At 39.2% G+C, this 27,436-nt stretch overlaps 1 protein-coding gene across 2 annotated transcripts; it reads right to left on the reverse strand.

Annotated features, from left to right (window-relative positions):
- Positions 1 to 1,177: 1,177 nt before the first annotated feature.
- On the reverse strand, positions 1,178 to 27,436 carry TSPAN3 (tetraspanin 3). Of its 2 annotated transcripts, none has more exons than XM_047738243.1 (7): positions 27,188 to 27,436; positions 13,609 to 13,800; positions 13,310 to 13,384; positions 8,781 to 8,882; positions 7,699 to 7,851; positions 7,353 to 7,436; positions 1,178 to 2,075 (listed from the first exon to the last, which is right to left on the reverse strand). In XM_047738243.1, the coding sequence occupies exons 1-7, from the start codon at positions 27,248 to 27,250 to the stop codon at positions 1,983 to 1,985; spliced, it is 762 nt and encodes a 253-aa protein (XP_047594199.1). In that variant the 5' UTR covers positions 27,251 to 27,436; the 3' UTR covers positions 1,178 to 1,982. The 2 variants fall into 2 exon arrangements, with proteins under 2 accessions (XP_047594199.1, XP_047594200.1); XM_047738244.1 differs by lacking the exon at positions 27,188 to 27,436 and having other exon boundaries at positions 13,609 to 13,679; positions 13,721 to 13,778.

Here is a 27,436-nt window from a genome sequence, read left to right on the forward strand (position 1 = left end):
GGGGGAGGAAAAGAAACAGGGCTGGAGGGGAGAAGGCACTAGTGAAAGGTTGTGAGGACAAGCAAAACATCCCTGCCTGCTGTGCAACCTGTAGAGGGGGGATGGGTCAGGGGACATATCAAACCACCTGTAGTTCTCAAAAACCATGACTTGTTTTAGTTAATTTCCACTTTATAAACAGGAGTTAGTTTTTAGTCCCCTCTCAACACCTCCATTTTCAGGCAGGACAGCCTTGCATAATTTCCTCCAAATTGACAGATCGAAAACAGAATGTGAACCCATACCCCTAGATGTGGTCCTTACTTACTCCCTAGCTCTGTTCCTAATTCTGTTTCCTCAACTGACTGAGCCAGAAACCTGGGCCTCATGCTAGACTCCTTCCATCCTCTCCCTTCTCACTGTCCCACATGCAACCAGTGATGGAATTCCACCACCCTCCTCCCCACTGCCACCAACAGTGCCCTACTCCAGGCACTCCCACTCTCTCCCAAACCACGACACCCACACCTCACTGAAGCCCAGTCACATTCTCTCCAATCATCCCCCCTGCTGCAGCCTCAGGGACATCCACAACACATCCACTGGCACCATACTCGGCTGCCTCCACTTTCTGGTGACCTTGGACCTCCACAGAATGTCATGGGACACTCTAGAGGACTTGCGCTTTGCCACTTCTTTTCCCAGCCCTGTATTTTAAGCTCCAGGAACAATAAGCTACTTACAGCTCCCTGCACATCCCAACCCATCTCACACTCCTGTGTATCCTCTCCCGCAAAGCCTATCCAAACTCTGAGTTCAGGCCTCTTCTCCAAGAAGTTGCCTCTGACCCCTCGGGGTACCTCCTCTGCACTCTTTTGTTACTACAATCATCGCCCTGTATGGAAATTATCTGCTTCTGTTTATGCCTCCTATAACAGGACTCCACATTACCCTTAAAGGCAAGGAAGACACCATCACCGTATGCCGGTGTACGCACATGCTTAGGTGTTCCATATTTGTAGGATATACTGGCTGAAAAGCATCCGTGGTTTTCTGGATCCCAAGGCCTTTAGAATTTGGCAATGGATATGATTAAAACACATGCAAATCATGATGAACTGCAGACAGCACCAACATTTAAAACATTACACTGCTGCTTGGGAACTGAAGTATTCCCAAATAATTAAAAAAGTACATGTTGAGGGGTGATACAGAGTTTATTGAATTAGATTTTTCTATTTACAACTGAGATCACATCTACATACTATTTTGCTAGTCTACATGGGTACATTAAATCCTAACGAGTTTAGACTTACAATGAATGGGCTCAATCATACAAAAACACACACACACTCATACTAATTGTTTTAAAACAGTAGTGCATACCTTATACTCCTCCTATAAAGCCAGCTTTGATTAAAAACTGCTAGTTTCAAAGATCAGTCTGATTTTGAAGATGAACCAAGAGACACACTGTATGATTCTAAAATCTATTTTAGCAATTTTATACATTTGCTATCTTATTGGACTACAGTATATGTTTTTTAAAAGGACACTGATGAGGGGCACCATCTGGTGTTAACTTTAACCGCAGCTGGTTTCCTCCCCCTCCCCCCAAAAACTTTTGGCCCGAGTTCTCCATCATGAAGACTGAAAGGGCCCAGTGATACTCTGGCAGCAGCCCCATTACTGCATAGAGGTAACAGAAGCAGGCCCAGGCCCTCCTTTGATTCTCCCACACTATGCAACCTACAAATGGTTCTGAAATTAGAACATATACTGCCGTACTTAAAAACTGAGGGACATGGAGAGTCAGCTAGACTAGAGGAAAAGAAAATCGTAGGTGGGTAGGGAAGTAGGTGGGCACATGAAGAGCCAAGCTGCTTTGTCCAACACCTGTGTGCTTTAACTAAATGAACTCAGGCCACCAATGCAGTTGACCTGCTCAATTCACCTTCCAAATCAGAATAACAAGACTAAAAAGCTCAGGCTTGCGTGTTCTACTATGCATAGGTTCCGCCGGTGATGAGGAGCTCATAAGCAGGATCTCTACTCCTTCTGCACAACACGATGCACGCGCACAACATGCCCAGCAGCTGTGGGAAGAAAACAACAGGAGGAAAAAGAAGGCTGAAGACCCTCTCATAGCAAGTGTGTATTTCTTGGTTGGCAATGGAGCTGTTTCAAGGTTCCGCAGTAACAACAGGAACAGAAACAATTTCTAAGGAAAACATTATCTTTTTAGGAACCAACTTTTAGTTCCCCTGTCTCACACCTAAGAAGAATACGTGGGGAGCAGAAACACAAGACTCTCCTCCTGCCATCCCACTCTTAATCAACAACGGTGCTTTAAAAAAGAACTTTCTGCAATGATGAAAACATTCTATATCTGAGCTGTCAAACATGGCAGCCACGAACCACATGGGGCTACTGAGCACCTGAAATGTCCCCAGTGCAACTGCAGAATTATGTTTTTTATTTTATTTAGATTAATCTGAACTTGGGACACATGTAACTGACTAGTGGCTACCATACTGGACAGCAAAGGTCTAGGGAACGGAAAGACCAAGACTATGTGTATTAAGGAAACTTACTGGTGGTCTTTTTAGGCATCTGGATTTGGGGACGCAGGCTTTATTAACAATCCACAAAATTCAGTACATGAATAGCCCAAAAGCCCTATGGTGGAAAACTAATCTTGATGCCAAAAAATTGGTTTGAAGGTTTTTGTCTCTTTCATAATTATTTACTATTTTTGAAATCCCGATTTGGCTCTGTGGTACTACACACACATTACTTTTTAAAGGTCACTCTTCCTTCATCATTTTATTTTAATAAGTCCTAATCCTTCTGTGGCAGCAAACTGGAATTATAATAAAGTCATGCCACGTTATTTTGAATAAGCAAGAGGATTAAAATGGATTAAAGAGAAAACGATTCTAGAATTTTGACCTGGCTTCTTACAAAATATAAATCGTAACCAAAGAGCTAAATAAGAGTAAGTTAATTTGCTGTTCTAACTTTTCAGTGGCAGTGAAAGGTCTCAGTTACTGGATTTTAAAAGGCAAGGCTTTCTGTACAAATGGGGTTAATCAATTTCAACAAAATGTACTGGATCCATAAACACGTTCTCAAAGTCTGAAGTGGAAGATTACTAATGAGACACAATAGAGAATAAGGATGTCCTCAGTCTGAATTCTCCATGGTATAAAAGTCACACACTCCAATCTCCACCCTCAATTAGCCCACCTTCTTTCTACCCATTCAGGATATATATTTGCTGCTTAAATCCATCAGTTTCATTATATCAATATTTGCTAAGTGCAATAACAGCACAAAGCACCTTGAAGACATTCTAAAAGTGGATATTATTAAAATTCAATAAATACCTTTAGCCAGTTCTGGACATGTTTTGTATCTAATTCTTAAAGAAATACATTTCCATTCACTGTACATCTTCAAAATATTCTTAGAACAGCTATAAAATCAAACACAATTATGTTCCCAGGGAATGTTAAACTGAGCAATAAAAATGCTAAGCTCAGAAATTACTGATTTTCTGGAAAAAAAAAAAAATCTCTCTTCCCATCCCACTTCCCTCAGATTCCTTTCAGTTGGTTAACTTCTACTGAAGGAGTCAGCATTCTCAAATGGGGTCTGAAATAAGCATCATTTCTTTTCCTGACTTTTATTTCAATTAAGTCAACTTGTACTGATTTTAAAACAACTAAAAAAGCTTGAAAAAAACCTACTCATGCTTGGGAATGAGTCTGTTTACAAACATTAAGCTCTACACAGGAACTTCTTAGGGTCCAAACCTCATCACTAAGTACTACAGGCTCACTTCCAAAGCTCTGCTATACAGAAATTTCACTGATTATTAAAATTTTCCAACAACAGACTTTGAAATATTTTAACTCGAGTTATTTCTTGCAATAAATTAGCAGAGAGCTAATCTGCACTTAGTCTAAATATAACACCAAGCAACTGCAAAAAATGATTGCTAAAGAGAGAGGCAAGTGGTGATTAAAAAAAACGACTGCCAAGGATTAAATGTTCTAGAATATACTGTGTAGGGGGCATTACGGGAAAATAGGTATTGTTATACAAGGTTTTGGAACTGCACACTGGAAACAAACTTTTCTAAGAAAAATGTGGAAATACCTGTCAAAAAGCCACAGACTCCTCAACTCCATAGCTACAAAGTTTTGCTACAGACTTTGTACAAGCATACAGAGGTTATCCACTACTTGCATTTCTGTAATAGCAAGACTTATATAAATGCCCATTAATGTAAATTAAATTATAAAGTATGTCCCCAAAATGGAATACTATGCAGCCACATGAGACACAAGAAGGAACCAGAGGTTACACACCATATGGTTCCATTTATATATTGAAATGACAAAATTTTAGAAATGGAGAACAGATCAGTGGTTGTCAGGCTATGGGGGGAGGAGGCACAGGATGGAGGCAGGTGCAGTTAATTACAAAAGGGTACTAGGTGGGGACACCTGTGTGGCTCAGTTGGTTGGACTACTGCCTTCGCCTCAGGTCATGATCCTGGAGTCCCGGGATCGAGTCCCACATCGGGCTCCCAGCTCCACGCAGAGTCTGCTTCTATCTCTGACCTTCTCCTTGCTCATGCTCTCTCTCATTGTCTCTCTCTCAAATAAATAAATAAAATCTTTAAAAAAAAAAAAGGGTACTAGGTGGAATCACTGTGGTGGTAGAACTGCTGAGTATCTTGATCGTGGTGGTGGATACGGGAACCACGTCATAAAACTACACAGAACCAAATATACACAAATAGAAATGAAAAATCTGTATAAAATTGGTGGATTATATCAGTGCCAATACCCTGGTTGTGATACAGTATAGTTTTGCAAGGTACCACTGAGGGAAACTGGACAAAGCACACAAGGACTGAGGGAGGCTTACATTTTTCTAAATTTATATCATCTGAAAAGAATTCTATCAAATGGGTAAACTTAACACTTTTTAAAAAGTTAACAATTAAGATTTAATTTCCTCTAAAATAAAAACAAAACAAAACCTAGTCCTTCAAGAATTAGCTTCCCAAGCCTTGGTTTAAATTTTCTAACTAAGAATTACTTCAAATATTTCTTTAAAAGTGTGTCAGAATCAAGCCAGGGTCCTGGGATCAAGCCCTACATCACGCTCCCTTACTTGAAGCACAAGAGATTACTGATCTTTGAGTTGTTTTTGCCTTTGATCAGGTTTTCCACACCGAGGGCACCAAACTAAATCAGATTCTGAGTATCAAAAGTTGAGAAAATTTACAGGTACTCTTTTAAAAAAGAAAACATATTAGGGAAAACTCACTATTTCAACTCTATGTTTTTTTCCCTTAAAACCAAAGTTCTTAAATTTTCAAAACCACTAGGTTTTGAGTCTGTGAAAGTTCTGAATCCTTGACTGAGTTTTGCTGAACTGAACACATCAAATCTTTATCAGCCGTTACCTAAAATCAGGGTGATTTAAGTATAAAATGCGCATGAGAAGGCATACATAAGTTAAGAGACTAGTTAAAATATTTATTACCCCTCGCTGAAAAATACTTACTGAAGCAATATCTGCCTGGTTAATAAGCGTAACTAGATGAGGGACATAGCTGAAGTAACGATTTTCATCAGTCTTCTTTATATATGCTGCAATATTTTTTTTTTTTTAAAGATTTTATTTATTTATTTGTCAGAGAGAGCGACGGAGAGAGAGCGAGCACAGGCAGACAGAATGGCAGGCAGAGGCAGAGGGAGAAGCAGGCTCCCTGACGAGCAAGGGGCCCGATGCGGGACTCGATCCCAGGACGCTGGGATCATGACCTGAGCCGAAGGCAGCTGCTTAACCAACTGAGCCACCCAGGCGTCCCTATATATGCTGCAATATTTCATGATCACAAGCACCTTACAGTTTCAAAGATTTTTGTCGCATGGTAGTATGTGCTGATTTAGTAACACAAATAAAATCATTAAGAACGCACAGACCAGGATTTCCCTTGGGAAAACAGTTTCATTATTTTTAGCTAAATGAATGTGTTTGCTCAATCAAAAATATGAAATAACATGCCTGCTGATCAACATATTACTATCCTGAGCCACAAAGTAAATGCTTAGAAGGGCAGAGACCATAGCAAATAAAGAGCTAGGCTTTTTAATGAATCATTTCAGAGCTGTTTGAATACCAAACAGCAAAGTAAACAATCACCTTTTTGCCATTTTAAAAGGCATTTCCCATCAAATACACTAGCTTTTGTTCAAATATACAGAGAGCAGGAAACCCAAGCAACTTAAACTAGCAATTACATTGGTTTTATTTAACAATTAAAAGATACCTACACTTTCTTAAAATAGATTCTCTAGACTTAAAGCATATTTCAAGAACTACCAAAAGAACACTCTGAGAACTAGATCTGACACAAAGGATTCTCAATCATTTCAAACAATTGGCTGTTCCTCAGTTTAAGATTCCTCTGACAAAATCCCTAAGATATACTGTATACACCTGAGAAACTAGCAATGTAGTTTTAACAAGCAGAAAAATAGCTACCTTTCTTCTTTGTTTTCAGGTAAAGGATAAGGATGTAGGGGGGTTGGTGGGAGAGGGAGGAAGGAGTAGATAAAGTGAGAAGTAATTAAACAGTCACCAGCTACTTCGAGCATGCCATTATCAGGTAGGAAAAAGACTGTAGGAGATGGTAAAACAAGCCCCTTCAGCTACCCATTTGCAGAGGTGCCAAGTGATGACGTGAACTCCGTGGCAGCTGTCAGTGTGAAAAAACTAAGGCACAAATACAGAAGAGGTTAGAGCCTCAGTTTTCACTTGGTCTTTTCTTCTGTAAAGCAAAGAAAGTGTTTCTACTAGTTTAAGAGACTAGTACTGTAGTCAGTTCTTGCTTTACATACACGGACATACAAAACCCTTGAGGACAGAAAAGCAAGCAGAAGAAATAGTACAAAAAGAAAGAAAGCTTTCTATTTTCAAAGTGAAATAAAGCAGTAAAATTTTTAAAAATTCTGTTAAGTTCTATTAAAATACCTCCCAAGAATACACTGGGACTGGGAACAGTATGTATTTTGAACAGGCCACTCACTAATCAAGTCAAGAAAATAAAGCAAAGTCCCCTCAGACACAGTCCCCACATCCAGATCTCTGGTTTCTTAGAACCATTTTGGGTCTAGGTTTAGAGACAGGAAATGGAAGATGTTGGAAACTGGTGGCCTATTTCTCAATCACTTCCAAGTTATCTATATGCACCAAGTTTTAACAGCATTTAATGGTTAAAACCATTCTCGGCTGACATTAGGGAATCAGCACACTCTGATAACAACTCCCCGGCTAACCGCACTTACCTGAATAGCTGCGAATGCCAGCGCGGCCCAGATAACATGCATCATGATTTCTTGTAGCTTCTTCACAACTAGAGCTTCGCATCCCTGAAACACACAATCATCCTCATTAGAAGTCTTTTTTAAAAGTGAAAGCTGCAAGGTCGAATATTACTACTTAGTGGTGGAAATGGAAATAACAGAAACCCAAAGAGGGAGAGACAATGCATTTAAAAAGAATTTACAATAACATAAAACAACATTACAGACAAGCAAAAGAGCACAGAAAGGATTTCTAGGTAAAGACAATTCACAGAGAAAAACAGGCTACCAAGCTAGATTCAAGTCTTAGCCAGGAAACCAAATTTACCTCGGCATAGAGGTCGGAGGGGTGGGCCAGACTGCCATTACAGCTGCTGGCGCTCTCTCTGCAGCAGCTCAGCGGGACACTCTGGTTTTTGGTTTCTTTGAACCAGTCTGTGTTTTCCCAGTCTGAATAGTTGTGAATTCCACAACAGTGCAACTAGTGGGGAAGAGAACAGAAATATCGGTCCTCACAAGACACACATACCTGTGTTGAACTTTATAATTCTGCACACTGCAGAGCTTCAATCTACTCTAGACCAAGGAGGTCCAATAAAATTTGCTCTAATGATTGAAACGTTCTGTGTCTGCATGTTCAACATGTTAGCCACTAGCCACTTGAGGCTACTGAGCACTTAAAATGTGGCTATGATGACTAAGGAACTGAATTTTAAATTTTAATTTAAATAGCCACATATGACTAGTAATTTTAGAACCTCCACATGAAAAGCACATTACCCACAAGAGGTAATTTATAGCTAAGAAAAATCTTCATATCTTACATGTTAAAAATCTGGTTCTGAATTAAATATTATTTCCAATGACAACGTGCTTCAAATATTTTCTCTGAAATGTCTGGGATTTGCTTTAAGATAACCTAGCAAAGCCATGTGGAGTAAAGATGAAATAAGACTGACAAAAACTAACAATTTGGGGGTAGGTTTATAAGTACTATACTATTCTACCTTCATGTATTTCAAATTGTCCTTCCATACCGCCCCCCGCCCCCACCCCACGCTATCTTTCCTGGTCTTGCTTTCTAAATGTATATGAAAAACCTCTTACCACCTCTGAAGTCCCTCGAGGCACCCACCTTTCCTATTGACCATACCCTTCTTCAATTATCACCTTCCTGGCTAATTATTTATTTATTTATTTTTTGGGGGGTAAAAAGTCAAATTCTTCTTATCTAGTTTTGATTAGGTGATAGTGGAAAAAACTTTTCAAGGGTGAAAGTAAAAATATTAGACACATCATGAAGCTAATCATGGCTATGAAAATACATGTCTAATTTACATAGTAACAGAGTTTAAGGTTGACCCGACAGTAACTGGCCTTCAAAAAGAAATTCACCTCAGGAGAGCTCACCTGTCTTTGTACATAATCAATAGCCCGGCTAGCAGCGTCGGGGTTGGTTCCATTGTAGGTCTTATACACTTTCTGAATGCTGCGATCAACCTCATTTTCCACCTGAATCAAAACAAAGAACTCAGTCCCTTAATAATACTGGTAAAATTAACATTTGTCAAGACTCCAGCTAAAGTACCTAACTAACATGTATGGCAAGTTGCCAGATAGCTCTGTGAATTTCTCATTAAAAAAAAAATTTTCTCTCTTCCTGTCTCCACAGAAATTCAGATGAAAATTCAGACATATTACATCACAGATTAAAACCATCCAAAGAGAAGATTGTGTGCAAGATGGCAGATTAACAATCTATTCAAGAGGGAGAAAGCAGCTGAACCCTGAGACAGATATTGTAAATTATATTGTAAATTATGGAAGGCAGTTCCATTTCAAATAAACTTTTAGTGGGCTGGACTTGCTCATTTTCCTTTCCAAAGGGAGGTAAAAATAAAAGAACTTTAAGCTTCTCCTCCCCTTTGGAACAAATACCAACAAGCTTTCCATTTTATTTATTCAATGTTTAGGGGCGCCTGGGTGGCTCAGTCGGTTAAAGCCTCGCCTTCGGCTTGGGTCATGATTCCAGGGTCCTGGGATCGAGCCCCACATCAGGCTCTCTGCTCAGCAGGGAGCCTGCTTCCTCCTCTCTCTCTCTGCCTGCCTCTCTGCCTACTTGTGATCTCTGTCAAATTAATAAAACCTTAAAAAAAAAAAATCAGTTCTTAAAAGTGGCCTTTTATGAAAAAAGTGCAGTTCAATGTGTGAATGAGGAGACAGGAAATAAACTTAACTTATTGCTGTCAATCACTAAAGTGGCAAGAAAGTGTCATTTAGTAAAATTTGCTTGTACCAGATTCTCCTTACCCTTCTAAGATGATTAGACCTACTTAGTAATTATACCAGTTATGTGATACAACTATAAAGTTGATAACCAGTAGGGGTATAATCCGATGCATTCCTTTTTGGGGGCACAGCTGCCCTGGTGCCTTATGTATCAATGGTCTGAATATTAAACTGGCATATTATGCCTTTGATTTAAAACTGTAAATTACCTTAGGAATACTTCTACTATGTCTTTATCATAGCTTTAAAGTTATACTCCAATTAATTAATTTAAGGCAGATTGTTTAGCCTTAAACAATGGTAAATGGTACTGTAGGTAGAGAGCAAAAACAGGCAAAATAGAAACAAAGGTGAAAGAAAAGAGGAAGTGACTAAGAAAGATGAAAGGGACAAGAAGAGAGTGGCTGGCAACGGCTCTCTTGGTGTTCAAGCTGGAGGGACCCTTCGCTCTTCCGGACAGGCATAGATGGTAGGATCTGAACTAACAATTATCTTTTTCTAAGTCCAGAACCAAGGCATTTTTTTTAAAGAGGCAAAGGAAAATGAAGTCCTCATTAGTTCTTCGAAAGTCCTTTAGTTCTTCTAAAACAGAAAGCAGAAAACTTATATGTAGTCCTCTCATACATGGCATTTATGGGCTGAGGAAATCTGAACAAACTTCTCAGCTGACCAACTATTCATCTGCGGCTCATTCTGAGGTAAAGAAAGTTAAATACTCACAAATTAGAACAGCAGAACACTTTGTTATATTAAATAAGACTAGACGCCTTGACAATTTTTTTTATTCAATCCATCACCCAATTCATCTATTATCATAACACCTTGCCACTGCTGGACAGTCAAAGATGACTGCCTCACCCTAAAGAAATTCGGAGTCCCCATTCTAGATCTTTTGAAGATACACTGTAGCAGAATCCAACAAGGGGAAAAGAGAGAAAACTATCTTGTTCAGAAATCATTTGCTTGTTGGTTTAATGCTTCTATTATCCTGCCTCAAATGAGGAAAGTGAATTATGATCAGATATTACAACAGCCTCTAATTTAAGCTCCAGAAGGATTTTACAAAGGGCTGTAACATCTCCCCCATATGGAACAGTCACTAGGGTGTGCCTATAAAGTTTAGTTAACGGTTAGCTGGAAATTCTTCATGAACAAATCAACCACATGAAATAGCCTGAGGTTAAAAGTGGGCCTGGATGAATCAAATTTTAAAATGAATCCTTCCTTCAGCAGACAGCTGAAATGTAATGTAGCTGATAGCTGAAAATTCTCTAGCATATCTTGGGTTGAGAATATATGGGACAGTAGGAAAACCCTTTGGCTGATCTCTATTCTTTGAGTTCCAGAGATTTATGTCATATATTAATTTATACATACAAAACCCCTGTGTTGTTCAAAGGTCAACTGGGTGAGCTGGGTATATATATGGGTACCCATATACATATATTTGTCAAATATAGTTTGAAATCCAAGCAGCCTATCTATGATTTTGACAAAGTTCTAAAACCATTCCTAACAAATATTTGTGGAATAAAGGACCTAATCATGACCTAAATTGACTTTCACATACTCTCTCAATCCAAAGAATATCTTATGCTTTTCATTATTACCTCACATGTAAAAATCAGTAGCAAAGGCAGTTATACTGTATTTAACAAATGGAGAAGCCTCCCATGGTGAGGAGTACTTGGTTGGTAAACTGAGAAAGTCCATAAAAATCACAGGCTTTTAAAAAAGTAAACATTTTCATTTAGCTTAAAGCACAGAAATGTATACTTCACACTGATCTTATGATGCAAGCCTGTCTTGTCTTTGTATAAGATTCACTGATTAGAACACTTTATCATTTGTTCTGCACAAATCACATCCTTAGTATATTGACAGTACTTCCAGTTCTTTAAACTGTTGAAACATTGCAACAAAATCAAAGTGTAGAATCTATTAAATATTTATAAATTTCCCCTAAAGCTATACAGTGATCATACCCATATCTGATTTGATAAAAAATGTTTTAGTGACCACTTGTTTTTACCAAGTCTCTTCAAATTGTTCAATTTTCTTTCTTTCTTTTTTTTTTTTTTTTTAAGATTTATTTAACAGAGAGAGAGATCACAAGCAGGCAGAGAGAGAGGAGGAAGCAGACTCCCCGCTGAGCAGAGAGCCCGACATGGGGCTTGATCCCAGGACCCTGAGACCACGACCCGAGCTGAAGGCAGAGGCTTAACCCACTGAGCCACCCAGGCACCCCCAATTTTTTTTGTGTACTCGTTTTTTCAAAAACTTAGTATCTAATTAACTACATAATTACACTAACAACTACTCGGGAGTACACTTGCATCAGGCCTGATAGCTCACAGCCAGCCCTGGTTACTTCCCCATGTTCTCTCACAGAACCTTCCTCTAACAGAATCCATGTCACTGAATTCCATTTTTGCATGTGCTTCTCACAAGACCCTAAATTACACAGCACACAATACATTACAGAAAAAAATTACTGTGGTAGAAAAATACATAAAAACTGAAATAAGTAAGCTTTCAGGAGACTTCCTGAGATCAGAAACCACATTTAAACATAATCTTAGATGCCTACATAGGTATCTTCAGTGGAAAGAAGTGTTCAGAAAGAGCCTGAAATGTTGCAGTATTCTTTTTTTTTAAAAAGAGTTCCTTTTCCTTACTTATTTGAGAAAGAGCGCACAAGCAGGGGGAGGGGCAGAGGGAGAGAGAAGCAGGCACCCTGCTGAACAGAGAGCCTGATGTGGGACTCAATCCCAGGATCCTAGGATAATGACCTGAGCCAAAGGCAGACACTTAATGACTGGGCCACCCAAGCGCCCCTGCTGCAGTATTCTTAAACATAAAACAAAAGCTCAGTTCTCCGGTATGTATTCTTTATTAAGCCAGGAAACTGGACTTGTGTTTACTAAATGCATTTTGTTTTCTTAAACACACACACACACACAAAATGAAGGCAAAACTGACATCTAACATTGTATTAGTTTCAGCATGGTTTAAACTTTTTATATGGCAAAATGATCACCATAATAAGTCTAATTAATTCTTTCACCATATATAAGATTTCTTCATTGTGATAAGAGAACTTTTAAGATCTACTCCCTTAGGGGCGCCTGGTTGGCTCAGTGGGTTAAAGCCTCTGCCTTTGGCTCAGGTCATGATCCCACGGTCCTGGGATCGAGCCCCGCATCGGGCTCTCAGCTCACTGGGGAGCCTGCTTCCCTTCCTCTCTCTCTGCCTGCCTCTCTGCGTACTTGTGATCTCTGTCTGTCAAATAAATAAATAAAATCTTAAAAAAAAAAAAAAGATCTACTCCCTTAGCAACTTTCAGACATGCATTACAGTATTACTGACTTTAGTTGCCATGCTGTACATTATATTCCCCTGACTGACTTACGTTTATAACTGGAAGTTTGTACCTTTTGTCCCTCCACCCATTTTACCCAACCTCCCACAAATGGCAACCACCAATCTGTTCTCTGTGCAATTTCTAATGAACTTTAGATATTAAAAGCAGTGACTAAACTGAAGTAAGGCAAAAGAACATGTTTATTGTGATAAAATGAATTTGTTCTATTTCGCTTGAAACACTTAAGCTGCCTTTTAAAACATACGAGTTACAGTAGACAACATACCTTTGCTCTGTAAACGTATCCCAAAACCACTACAACAACTTCTGTGACAAAAACCAAGAGTAGGATGATGACAAACTGTAAGGAAGAAAACAGTGTCAAAGTTAAATACAAACTGCTCTAAATAGTCTTGATATAAAAACAGTTACCTGAGATAACTGCTAGAAGACAAGTGCTAATTCTGTTTCAATCATAAGAGCCAAAGAGTCTATGGAGTTTCATGCTCGATTCAAGCCAGTAATACAAACAAAATGTTCCCACATACCATGATGACACACACAGTCAGCAAAGTGCTAACTTACCGTGGCAAGTCCACAGCGGCTTTCTCGGATTGTGGCGCAGCAGCCAATTAGGCCAATAATGAAAAGCAGGGCTCCTACAGCTATGATCACTACTGCAGGGATGAGAGTATACACATCTTCAAAGAAGTGGTCATAGTCATCATAAGTGATAAAGACATAGGCTCCCACATAGCATAAAATTCCAGCTGCCCCCTGGTAGAAAACAAGATCAGAGCACTGGTAAAAATCTTTAAGCTCCGTTAGTAAAGTGTTCCTACTATTTCTTAGTAGGTTATCATTTAATGAGATTTGCCATCACTTTAAAAAAAATTTTGTATTAACATATAATGTATTATTTGCTCCAGGTGTACAGGTCTATGAATCGCCAGGCTTACACATTTCACAGCACTCACCATAGCACATACCCTCCCCAATGTCCATAACCCAGCCACCCTGTCCCTACCTCCCCAACCCCCAGCAACCCTCAGTTTGTCTCCTGAGATTAAGAGTCTCTTATGGTTTGTTTCCCTCCCTATCCCATCTTGTTTCGTTTTTTCCTTCCCTAACCCCCACCATCACTTTTAAATCTACTCATACACTTTTTTTTTACAGTGAAGCTGAAAAATCTATTATTCATTAGTAAGAACACTTCCTTACTAAAGTTGAAAAGTTTCCCAAACGCTGCCTTCTTTTCAATAACTGATGGTTTGGTTAAGATCAAGAAACCATGAATCCAATAAATATTGTCAAAAACAAACTCTCCCATCACCTAACACACAACAAAGGCTTATATGCAACTCAATTACAGGTCTACCATAGATCAGTGGGGTGGTGGGGTATGCCTTTGCTCATTGTAGTTGCCCTCAATGAATGAAAAAAATTATGTACGAGTTATGTACAAGTGGCAGAGCCAGGATTTGAATCCAGGCAATCTAACTCCAAAATCTGCACTTCTAACCTTTATCCACCTACTTGGAAAAAGAAAATACAATAATAGTTAGTAATCTGAATCTCCATTTTCAAAAAAAACTTACTGTCCTAAGAATGCAATAGTAAAGCCAGAAGGCTCAGTTAACTAAAGAACTTTGCAAACCCTTCGATTTATTCTTTAGAATGGTACTTCTCAAACTCTAAAGTTAACAGGAATCATCACGTGAGGACCTTATTAAACTGCAGACTCTGATTCAGTAGGTCTGGGGTTGGGGCCTGAGACTTGGCATTTCCAAATTCCCAGATGACGCTGATGCTGCTGGTTCTTGCACTACACTTTGGAAAACAAGGTTTCCTACAGGGAAAGTGAGTGCAGAAAGTCACAGAATAGAGATCTATCTTATTTTGGCTCTGCTCCAGACACCATTCTCCAACTGCAGTTTTATATGCATTCTCCTCTCTTCTACCATTGTCATTTTGTTATCATTTTGTACCTGCTCAATGCTGACAGCTTAATGCCACGTGTTTGTGTGTGAATGATCAAATGCAGTGTGAGGCTAAGTGTTAAAACACCTAGTGTAATGAGTTATCATTTGTAGAGACTTTCACAGGAAAAGAATGGTTTCACTGTCCTTTAAAATTTAACACATAAATCATTAATCTCCAAACTAGAAAACAACCTCCACAATATTAGAAATATCATTAACTCTTTCAACGTAAACACGCAGTTTTTTTCTCCAGTCTATGGGACACATTTAGTTTGGGCAAACCAGATCAAGACATGAGCTCGGTTAAAATCAGAGTGAGGCAAAATAAGGCCCCTGATGAACAAAGCTGCTGCTCCCTGCTCCTCACCTCAGATTCCATTAGCCTACGTACACCCTAAGAGAAAACTGCTACACCCAAATGTACACATATTCTCTCGTTTCTTTACCTCTCTGCTGTACTCTTTAGAATGTCCTATCCACACCTGCCTGAGGACTCCTTGTTGTCTATTAAGATGCAGGTTCTTGGCCTTTTCAGGCTGGATTAGGTGCCCTTTATGCACTCCCACCTGGCTCTAACAGAGTATTTATTACAACTGTTGCAACTTAAATATGTCTCAGTGCACACATGCAGACACTCACACAACTGCAGTAACCATACATGTCTCAGCACACCTTTAGGGCACAAATTTTGCCCATCTGTCTTTTAGCCTTATATCACCACCCAGCACCTAGAACGGTGTCTGGCGCAATCAAAATTTATTGAGTATAATTCATCTCATCCTTTCCCTTGAAATCGCACAACTCCCTTTTCTATCATAAGCTTTAGTTTTTGGTTTTTTCTCTTCGGTCTAATTTTATGGTTTTTAGTTCACTATTCAAACACGATCTGGCAACTTAATCTGGTTTACTAAATTCCTGATGGTCATCACATCCAGAATAGATTTTTAGTTTATAAATGCTGAACTTACAGCAACCATGCCTGTTCAAAAGTTCTCAGAGTTCACTGACATACTTACTTAGGGGGGATATTATTATGGGATGAAGGCAGGCCTAGGAAAGGGAAAAGAAGAAAAATAGCTTAATAGTTTGGGTGCATTAATTACAGAAGTACATGGGCTACTTAACATTCTTACCAAAGAAAAACATTCTTTCTTTTATTTTTTAGATTTATTAATCGAGAGGGACAGAGTGCATGCACATGCACTTATGAGCAGTGGGAAGCACAGAGTGAGAGAATCTCAAGCAGACTCCCTGACGAGCAGGGACTCAGGGCTCAATCTCACCCCCAAGACCATGAGCTGAGATGAAATCAAGAGTAGGATGCTCAAATTGGGGTGCCACCCAGGCAGCCCAATACTATTATTTTTTTTTACTATATATGTGTGGGATAAACACACACATGTATGTACACACACATATTTTGCTAAAGTAAATATCTTCAGTCCTCAACTGAATTAGAATCCTAAATATGAATCAATCAAATTTTGTCCAGTTTGTCTTCATTAATCATCTTTCGTTCCTTTGGATTCTTAGCTTTTCTTACACTAAAAGGTAATTTTTATTTTTTAGAAAGCTTAATTAAAATAAATTTGATCTTCTAATAAATGAAATTTTAGCCTACAGAAATGTGAATGAAAACAAGATAAAACTGGAAGAGATATGTATTCAATTAATCTGAAGCACAGATACTAAAGTACTTGCATTTTAAATACAAAATGATGAGCCTTTCGCCTAAAGAGACTCACAATTGGTGTTCCCTGGGAATAGGCCAAGGGAAATACTTCCAGTGCGGCCACCCTTCACCCAGACTGAAGCACTCAACTGAAAGTGAGACTTTGAGGAAGCAGAAAAACCACCCAACAGCAGATACGACCAAACATGTAACAAATGCAATGGAAGGCTAGCAGGAGATGCCATCTGTAAGGCTGCCTATTTTTTTCCGAATTGACTTGAGAACAGTATCTTTTCCAAGGCTGCAAACCAGTCAATAGCCAATTCACACAGCAGAGTTGAGAACATAATAGAACTCTGTTTTGAACACATAGTGGGAAACAACTTAGTAGTTGCACACACAAATTAGAAACTACACTGATTGCTGGTGAGTATATAAATCAAAGGACTCGTAACAGCCTTGTTTCCTAAATTGAAGACAACTTCAAAATTTTCTTTTGATATCTGTATACAGTGTTTATATTTTAAGTTGCATAATAAGCAACTTATAAAATGACATCAGTTTCTTTGAAAAAATGAAGTATCCGAACACTAGCTGAAGGCCTAAAAACAATACGCAACTTCTTCAATGACTCTAACCACTGGTATGAAAAACATAGGTAGAGCTGTATAGTATACAGAGAGGAAGTTATAAGTAATTCCTAACTAGTATGCAGTCGTCACACAGATGTTTAATATAAGAATTAGGCTATAAGAAAGGCTAAAAGGTAAGCTGGGTTAAATCCTGCTTTTGAAGGGTCATGATGGGATTGGGATCTATCAAAGGATCTGGGCTTTGCCAACAAAGCAGCTGCAGAGGGGGAGGAGGTGCCACAGAAGAGGAGATGAAATGCAGAACTTGGAAGAAACTGCACTGCACTGCTTTAGTCACTGCTGAAAAAAAATCTGAGCCTCGAAGGAGGATTTGTGCCAGGACAGTATACTAAAAATATTCATCCTTTTTCCAAAGACATGAAGGGAAATTTAAAGTAAAGGCTGAGGGCTGAAACTATCAAAAGAATAATTTTTTAAAAACTATTCTTCCTTATCTTTTAAAAAACTCATGCCCTAAATTAAGCCACAGAATTTTAAAATTATAGGAGAGAGTGTGCTTTTCCATACCAAGCTGTTCTCTAAAAACTAAAGCTATCTTGCTATCAAATTTTGGAAGCAGAATTCCAGAAGTATGATATTCATTTTATCCTTTTACCCTTCTACTACATACACACAAATGTAAGGTCTCTTTTAAAGTAAAACATTTCATTCTTACTTAAGATTGCTTTTTCTATAGTTTAGAAACTATAAGCTATATAAAACTATAGTAGGGGTTTTTTGCTTTGTTCTGTTTTTATTTTTCAAAACTTCTGTGAAAGAAATAGCTGAAAAAATGCTGAAATCCACAAAACTACTAAATTCTTTCAGAAGAAGGAATATGAAACAAAAGGGGGCACATCATGCACAGTGCAACTTGGCGAGGGAATGTGACACTATCAGCCTTGTTAAAAGCTAGGGAATAAAACAGCTCCGTTGTGAAAAGTGTACCTATATGGAAGTTTAGAAATGTGACGGTGAAAGAATCCCATAGAACATTTTGGTGAAGATAAAGCAAAGAATAGAAGTGATTTTCTTATGCTGGTATGGTCATTGATTCATGTCCAGAACTGGCAAGAATCTCAAGCAGTGTACAGATGAAGGACCATGTGGCGTCATTCAGCTAAAATCACAATGTTTGACAAGTTCTTATCCACCTGTGTGAACTGCTCCTTCAGACTAATTTTTGCCTCAAAGAATCAATTGGTAAAATAAAAGTGATTGGAATATTGGGAGAAAAAACAATCAAGAAAAGGCAAGATGAAAAACACTGTGTACTCTGGACTTTTTAAGAAAGCAGATTTCAAAAAGAAAGCAGAGGGTAAAGATACAAGTAGAAATCCATCTTATGTACATCTTTTAACATTTAATTCAGTTTCCTGTACACTGAAAGAAAGAGAGAGAGAGGAAAGAAAGAATGAACGAACAAGCAGGCCAAGCTATATTCAAAGATGTGTGAGGGTACAGAGAAATGAACCCTCAGGCTGGAGTAGAGATTAATACAGAATAATCTTTTTGGAAAGCAATCTGGCAACACATACTAGCCTCCGTATTTATGATTTCACATCTATTAATTCCACTTCTAGGAATCTATCCTTACGAAAATAAGTCAGATGGAAACAAAGAATTTGTATGGAAGGTATGTTCATCAAAATGTTATAATACTGTAACAAAATTATAGCAAAACAAAAGAAAAAACCCTGGCATCCAGAGGTATACTTGGCATTAAAGCTTTTAAATATTTTGTTAAAGCATAATTAATAATAACTAATAATGTAATGTGCTAAGGGGAAACCATACATCACATACAGACATTAAAAAACAGTAAATTTTGTCTCTGCATGTGGAATTATGGTGATATTAGTTTGTTTTCTTTTTTTTTTTTTTAAAGATTTTATTTATTTATTTGACAGAGAGAGATCACAAGTAGACAGAGAGGCAGGCAGAGAGAGAGAGAGAGAGAGAGAGAGAGGGAAGCAGGCTCCCTGCTGAGCAGAGAGCCCGATTCGGGGCTCGATCCCAGGACCCTGAGATCATGACCTGAGCCGAAGGCAGCGGCTTAACCCACTGAGCCACCCAGGCGCCCTTAGTTTGTTTTCTTAAAATACTTTTTAGTATCATCTTTAAAAAGCAAATATATTATTTGTATAATCAGAAAAGTAAAATATTTATATATTTTTTAAAGATTTTACTTATTTATCTGTCAGAAACAGAGCACAAGCAGGGGAAGCAGCAGGCAGAGGGAGGAGCAGACTCCCTGCTGAACAAGGAACCTAATGTGGGACTTGATCCCAGGACCCTGAGATCATGGCCTGAGCTGAAGACAGACACTTAACCGACTGAGCCACCCAGGCATCCCAAATATTTAAAATTATATCTGAAATTCAGACTTTGTTGTCCTCTCACAAATGAATTCCTGTATCTGTCCTTAACCACCAACATAAAATAGGCATCTCTTCCACCCCAAATACTTTAGGGACCTCTGCCAATCTCCTCTGCTTATCACTTTTTTCTGGTCTACCTGCCTTTGACTCATCTTCAGATGTTTTCTGATTACCTAACACAATTCTGATTCTTTCAGTACACGTTATCCTTCCATCCCACCCCCATCACCACATAAACATCACCTTTCAAGGAGACAAAGTAAAAAAAAAAAAAAAGGAAAAATTCCTACTTAGGGTTGCAAGGTTTTGACAATAAGCCACTTCTGCCATCATTATCTGTATCACTGCATTACTGTCATCATTCTTAAAGAAATATCTTAATCCTTTTGCACCGCTATTATTTTGATGATATGCCAGAGGTCATGTTCCTCAATTCTGCCCTATTTTCATTTTCTGTATTCCATTTTTTTATGCCATTGTTTATCTAGTTTAACAAAGTTGTTCACCTAATCCAATTTATAGCTACCAGCTGAAAGACACAAAAGTTTGGGTGGTAATGAAATTGGAGATGAAACAGTTACCAGAGCCAGATTATTTTAACAGCATGGAAACTGGCTATTTTCAGACTGTGGGGCTCCAAGGGTCATCTGAGAAGCATGGAATTTAAACATGCATTTTCTTCCTGAGAACTTCTGTCCCCACAATCTACTCTGATTATAAAAAGAATCAGTTATTACTATAGGAGCCTGAGATGCATAAACTTTATAGTTTGTCCGTATTAGGTGTTATGTATTTAATCAGTAGAAACAACAATGTAAGATACGATATCTTGGCATTTACTATATATCACCTTTAGTAAATTAAAAACAAATTTTATAAACACAAGTAATTTTTCTCATCACCTGATTCTACCAAATTATTAAGGTAGGGGAAGGAGAAGACATAAAGGAAGACTTGAGACTGCCCATAAGATTTATTTGACGGGGAGAGAAGGAGGAAGGTACACCTAGAAATTAAATTCAATAAAGTATTAGAAGAGTTTGCCTATCTGCTCCCTCACCCCATGGGCTGTTAGAAAACAGGGACCGTCTTTTTGGTTTTTGTACTTCTTAGAAACAAGTAAAACAGATATTCAACAAGCATTTATGAGTGAATGATTCTTAGGGTATACCTGTCTGGTGCAAGTGTAAATTTTATGGAATATGTTTTCTGCAAAAATCCTAGAATGAACTGGATCTTACGGAACAAAATCCATGAAAATATTTCAATGCGTGATAAATATTCTAAAAAGCTAAGAAACAACCTATTCCTTAAATTCCAACTAAAGAGAACACGCCTGCATTTGGTCATCTGACTGATTCCAAGTTCCCAATGCTGAGTTCTTTCAGTCAATAATTACTCAGAGCCACAAGGCACTTGATCAGTGGACAGATGACTCTAAATGAATTAAGACTGGAAACATTCAATTTCTTAACTGCCAAACACAAGGTGAGAAATAGGTCTCCTGTTATGTACCATGACTAGCTTACTGTCAAAGGTAGCTTTTCTTTTGGTGAATTAAAAAAAACAATAATGGGGGGAAAAATCTGTTAGCTGAAGGTGACACAGTCTTTGTCAGAGCAGTCATTCATGATGATAGAAATATGGGAAACAGAGAAGTGAATTCCAGGATGTCTGATGAAAGTTCCAGTTTAAAAGTATCAGCCCCCAACCCAAATGCATAAGAAGTGCTGGAAAACACAAAATATGTATAAGGAGATTTCTGTCAAGAAGTTTTCCTTGAAATATTTCATTATAATTTTTTTTTTAACAAAAGCACGAATGTATAGTTAAATCTTCTTTTGGTAACTTACCAAAAGAAAATATACCAAGTATATTTTTACCATTAGGCGTACAGGCTGTTCCCTGCTTTAAATGCCTTCATCACCCCCAAATCACCCCAAATCAGCTCCTCCTTATACTCCAGATTACATTTCACCTCTTCAGGGAAGCCTTCTTTGCCAACCTTAAGCAGCCATTCACTCACTCACTCTGTGATATCACCATGGTTTTTTTTTTTTTTTTAGTATCTGATAGGAGTTTTATTAGTTTTTGACCTATGCAAGAAAGACATTTTCACAATCCTTGAAATTAGTTGTTGGTCAGAATACATATCTCCTTCCCCACCATCAATACATTGTGACATATGCTGTATTTAACATGGAACAATTTTTCTCCTTTGAGATTAAAGCTAACTACCACACAATGGAAAATGCAAATGTTCATCGTACCCAACTTTCCAAGAAACCTTTATTCCCACAAAAAACAATGCAGATTTTCAGAAGAGGTTCACCTATAACCCAGGAAAACTTAAAATTGTGGAAATTCAGAATTAAATTACTTTGAATTAAAAGTGGTGTTTTTTCCTCTACTGCATCAACTCTTCTTCTTTGCTTTCAGTCCATTATAATCTTTTTCCCCCTGTTAAATTCCAACTATATATTTTTTCCTATAACTTATTTCAAAGTGATATCCATATAAACGATGATTTTTCACTTTTAACTTAAAAGTTATTTTCACAGGGGCGCCTGGGTGGCTCAGTGGGTTAAGCCGCTGCCTTCGGCTCAGGTCATGATCTCAGGGTCCTGGGATCGAGTCCCGCATCGGGCTCTCTGCTCAGCGGGGAGCCTGCTTCCCTCTCTCTCTGCCTGCCTCTCTGTCTACTTGTGATCTCTCTCTGTCAAATAAATAAATAAAATCTTAAAAAAAAAAAAGTTATTTTCACCAAAGCGACTCAAGTAATGTATTTGCTCACTAAATTTTGAAAATTATGGGCATAGATTATTTAAAAATGTGTAAATTAGTATGCTTTGCTTTTCAAAAATGAAAATGAAATGAAAGCCATGGTAATATCTTTACTAAAATGTCACTTCATGCTGGAAAAATTTGTGATTTCTCTTTTGTATTATTTCAAATGACCAGTGTCTTTGATATCACCATGTTTTTTAATTGTCTGCATAATCACATCAGTATCTGATATTTTTCTTGCTTATTTTTGCTTGCTCCTCTAAAAAGAAAGTTCTGTAAGAATAAGATCTTCACTGTCTTTTCCATCATTTTATCAATAAAATAAGCACAAACTAAATGCCCAAGTATCTGTGCTATATTTAACAAAGGAACTTTCCTTAATTATATATATTCAGATGGAAGTATGATGTGAAGCTTTTTTTAAAAGATAAATCTTAAAGGTTACATATGGCTTTCAAATATGATTTGTATGTATAGGGGACTACATATAAGTGAATGATTAGTGAAGGTGCCACATTCTGAAGTTACTTATTAAGGCACTTAAAAAGTGTCTGACCTTCGTGTCGTACTTCCTACTCCATAGATGTTTTAGCATTACTATTGCCTCTCACACAAATGAAAAACAAAAAGTCCAAACAGATATGACACATTATATATTCCACAAGCATGGACAAAGTTTTGTCTTGCAGTCCCTATAATGGCCAAGACACATATCAGCAAAATAAATACAAGCCAACTGGCTTTTTCTTACAGGGTAGAAAAAGTAAAGGCAATTTGTATAATATGGAACTTGACTGAATACTCAACCAATTTCCCAGAATAAAACCTGAAAATTAAAAAGTACTGATTTAAACTTATTTTAGATGAGCCCTCCTCTGGGTCAGATCAAATGACCCACTGAATTAAGGGTCCCTTCTGACCTTGGTACAAAGGTGCAGTTTACAGAAGAGGCATTAGTTCTTGAAATATTTCATCATAAATTGAAGACTATTCCATTAGTCTTCAGCATTTAGGCATGTACCTCAAACACTCCAGTCTTCCATAAATTATCATGGCCTGGCACTAATACGCTTACATGTAAAAAATAGAAATTCAAGTTGTACACCTGACTTCACTTGTCCAAAATGATCTTTCAAGTTACAGGCCCTAACATTCTGGAATTTGGTAAGGAACTCTCTAGTTCCATGAGGACAGCCTTCAGGATTTTAGTAACAATTGTTCCCCCTTTTAGTTTGTGCCTTTCCACAGTTAATCTTCTTAGACTGCACAGTCCAAAAGGATACAGACCAAGTCAATATTAACAATTTCAACTGTCAGATCATTTAGCGCCAAGCCTAGGTATTTCAGGTACATATATAGTTCCACAGCTCATTGAACAAACTGTCAACTAAAACAGGATTATCAAGATATTAAAAGGTATAGTTTATTTTTTTAAAAGATTTTATTTATTTATTTGACAGAGAGATCATAAGTAGGCAGAGAGGCAGGCGAGGGGCTGGGGGTGGGGGAAGCAGGCCCCTACTGAGCAGAGAGCCCTATGCAGGCCTTGATCCCAGGACCCAGGACCTGATCATGACCTAAGGCAGAGGCTTAACCCACCCAGGCTCCCTTAAAATGTATAGTTTAAAGATCTCTATGCAGGGAATGTTTGTTCTTGCGTGTGTGTGTGTGTGTGTGTGTGTGTGTGTTAAGGCATTAAAAGGAGGGAGGGGCCGCTATTTAAGAATACACTTAGGGATGCTGCCCACATCGGGCTCTCTGCTCTGCAGGGAGCCTACTTCTCCCTCTCTCTCTGCCTGCCTCTCTGCCTACTTGTGATCTTTGCCGGTCAAATAAATAAATTTTAAAAAACCTTAAAAAAAAAAAAAAGAATACACTTATTAGGGGCATCTGCATGGCTCAGTCATTAAGCATCTGCCTGTGGCCCAGGTCACCATCCCAGGGTCCTGGGATCGAGCTCCACATCAGGCTCCCTGTTCATTGGGAAGCCTGCTTCTTCCTCTCCCACTCCCCCTGCTTGTGTTCCCTCTCTTGTTGTGTCTCCCTGTCAAAATGAATAAATAAAACCTTAAAAAAAAAAAAAAGAATACACTTATTAGAACTGAAGAATGCATTACAAATTCTCAGAACCAGTTAACATCTGTTGTATGTACTTCCTCGTAATGACCTAATTTTTTAAACTGACAAGTCACTGTACTTTACATGATGGTACAGGCTCTAACCAAGGTTAAAATTAGTATGGTTTAGAGAAGTGACTCTAACCTGGCTAATGAGTTCCTTCCCCCTTCCAAATCTTTTAAAAGATTTGCTCTAATATCACGGGCTCCAGAGTATAAGACAACCTGGGTTTGAACACAGACTCTGCCACACCTTGGGTGTGCAACTTCACCTCAGTAAACCTTAATGCCCTCATTTGTAAAATATGCGTAAGAATATTTACTGCCAGATGGGGTTACTGTGAGAACAGCACTGTAAATTGCTCAGCACAATGCCTGGGTGTAATAAGTACTCAAATGTTAGTTATTACCAGCATCATCAGATTCCAACGATCTGTCCTTAAACCAATCCTTTAGTGGGAGACACATCTAATACTGTTTCCTCATTAGTTACGTTCCACTAATCCTGCTCTAAGCCACAATCTCCCCCTTGCATGTCTGCTTAACTTATCACAGCTCACAAAAGCTTTACTATCCTACTAACCTAGAAAAATGATATTTTTACTACACAGTATGACTTCAGTCTTGGCAATAACCCACTATGAAAAGCACAACTGAAATTCAATCTAACCTTTCTTTACAGAAGTACCAGTAGTACATATACTTACACCATTTCTAAAGATTCATGAGCAATCACTTAGAATTAACTGATATTTCAGAGTAAATGAAAATTTAATTATCTTTTAATTGTTTTTAAAGATTTGTTTGAGAGAGAAAATGCCCAGAACTGGGAGGGAGAGAAGGAGAGAATCCCAAGCAGACGCTCCACGAGTGAGAGCTGGGCTGAGCTCAGGGCTCAATCTTGGGACCCTGAGATCATGACCTGAGCCAAATCAAGAGTCAGATGCTTAGCCACATGAGCACCCAATTGCCCCCCAAAATTTAAAGAAAATGGTTCCTGTATTTTAAATATTGTGTTACATTAACAACAATTCCAGTCCATGAGACTGAATAGTCTAGAATTCACTTGATAGTTTGTTTTTCAGAACCAAATAGCTATGCCCATAAAAATCCCAAGAAACTGTAAAGGGTACAAAACCAAGTCTTTGCCTAAGTACCTTATTATCTAATAGAGTGTCTCTCACTTGAAGATCCCTGAAAAATTCTTTTACCTTTTAAAAAGGTTTGTAACTCCAACTACAGTATGAGAAACACTGCTCTAATTGGAAGAGGTCATAGAAACCCCAATGTCACCTGGGTGATTTTGAACAGGTACTAGCAGGACCCTTTCCATCACACCATAAATAACCTAAAAGACTCCATGGCAATATCTGTGTGTAGTGCCTTATTATATATAATTATCCTTTTATGCTATAGCAGTCAGAACGTGAAAAGTTTCATCCTCTGTTGAGGTGGGGGCGTGTAAGAAGGCAAGGATTCTTTCCAAATGAGGTGTGTGTGTGAGAAATTGTTGAATGGCGACATACAAAAGTATGGGAAGTGGGAATGTTCAAGAAGTGTCTGGGGACTGGACAGCAAGTGTTTAAGAGCATGACCAGTCATGAAGAAGGAAAGGTGACTGAAGACTTCTGCTGCAATACCAAGAGGAGATTGAACCTTACTGTACTGCTGAAGATTTTTTCTGGGGGGGAGGGGTTGTTTTTTTAAATAAAACGATGTGAGGGAAGAAATGCTTAATTTATCAGGGTGCAAGGTCCAAATGGACTAGAGGGTGGAGAGTGATAGGAACAACACCGGTTACTACAAAAGTTCCTGGCGAGATAAGAACCTGAACTGCCATGAAGTGGTTATAAACACCCCTTTCTTTGGGGGCGTGTCCAAAAAAACCCCATAAGCCACCTTTTGCTGAAAGTGAACTCACTGCTTTCAAAATCTTTTGACATCCGAATCCTATGTAACCAGGGCTTATGATCTCCGGTTACTCACGCCCAGTGACCAAAACAAATATACCGATTTTCTTGGGCAAAGAATGATCTGGCTTATCAAGAAGAAACCTTTCAGTTTTCTGGGCGGGTAACCAGCTAAGCAGTTCTCTACACACAAAGAGCAGTAAGTCAAAATCCCTCAACCCTGAGTCGCTAGCGTCCCCGCGGAGCCGCACGTTTGCTCACACGCCTCGGTGCTGCCACTGGAGCTACGGGGGCTCCGGGCCCTGACAAAGAAGCAGAGCCTGACCCGTTGGGGAGTATCCTATTTCGAGCCTGAGGTCCTGAAAAAATCTGCAGTGAGAGCCCGCCATGGAGCAGGCTGGTCCAGGGGGAGGGCCGCAGCCTCACAGCCCGGAGCCCCTGGCGTGGAGCCAGCGGGCCAGAGACGGGAGCCCCTGGCGCGGAGGCAGCCGGAAGCCCCTGAGGGCTTCCCTTCTCCGCCCTCCGTCCCAGCCCGAGAGGAAGCCTCCGCCGCCGGGCCCCGTCGCCCGCAAGCTGGTCACCGCTGCCCCCGCAGCGCCGGGCCCGTAGAGCGCCTCAGTAGAGGCCTCCCCTGGGCCGCGCCGCCGGCCCCTCGCCCTTCCCCGCCCGTCGGCCCCGCTCACCCAGAAGATGAGGTTGAGAAACACCAGCACGGTCTTGGAGGAGGTGATGCCGCACTGGCCCATGGTGCCGGCGGCCCGCGGGGGCCCTGCTCGGCGAGCGGGATGCGCTCACCGAGCGCGGCGGCAATGGCGGCGCCTCTCCACTGGTAAGTGCCCGGCCTGCGCGGCGCTCACCGCAGCCCCCGGTGCCGTCGCGCAGCCCCGGCCCCAGCAAGCACCTCGCTTCTTCGCGCAGCCGCCGCAGATCCC

Source organism: Lutra lutra, chromosome 7, assembly GCF_902655055.1.
Source record: "Lutra lutra chromosome 7, mLutLut1.2, whole genome shotgun sequence".
NCBI lineage: Eukaryota > Metazoa > Chordata > Mammalia > Carnivora > Mustelidae > Lutra > Lutra lutra.

Excerpts from the sequence above, each read along its gene's own strand:
- TSPAN3 (XM_047738243.1), bottom strand. The coding sequence starts at position 27,250 with ATGGGCCAGTGCGGCATCACCTCCTCCAAGACCGTGCTGGTGTTTCTC. Across the intron at positions 8,883-13,309 it reads GATACGTTTACAGAGCAAAG|GTGGAAAATGAGGTTGATCG; the intron begins GTATGTTGTCTA and ends GTTTTGATTCAG. Across the intron at positions 7,437-7,698 it reads CCTCCGACCTCTATGCCGAG|GGATGCGAAGCTCTAGTTGT; the intron begins GTAAATTTGGTT and ends TGTGTGTTTCAG.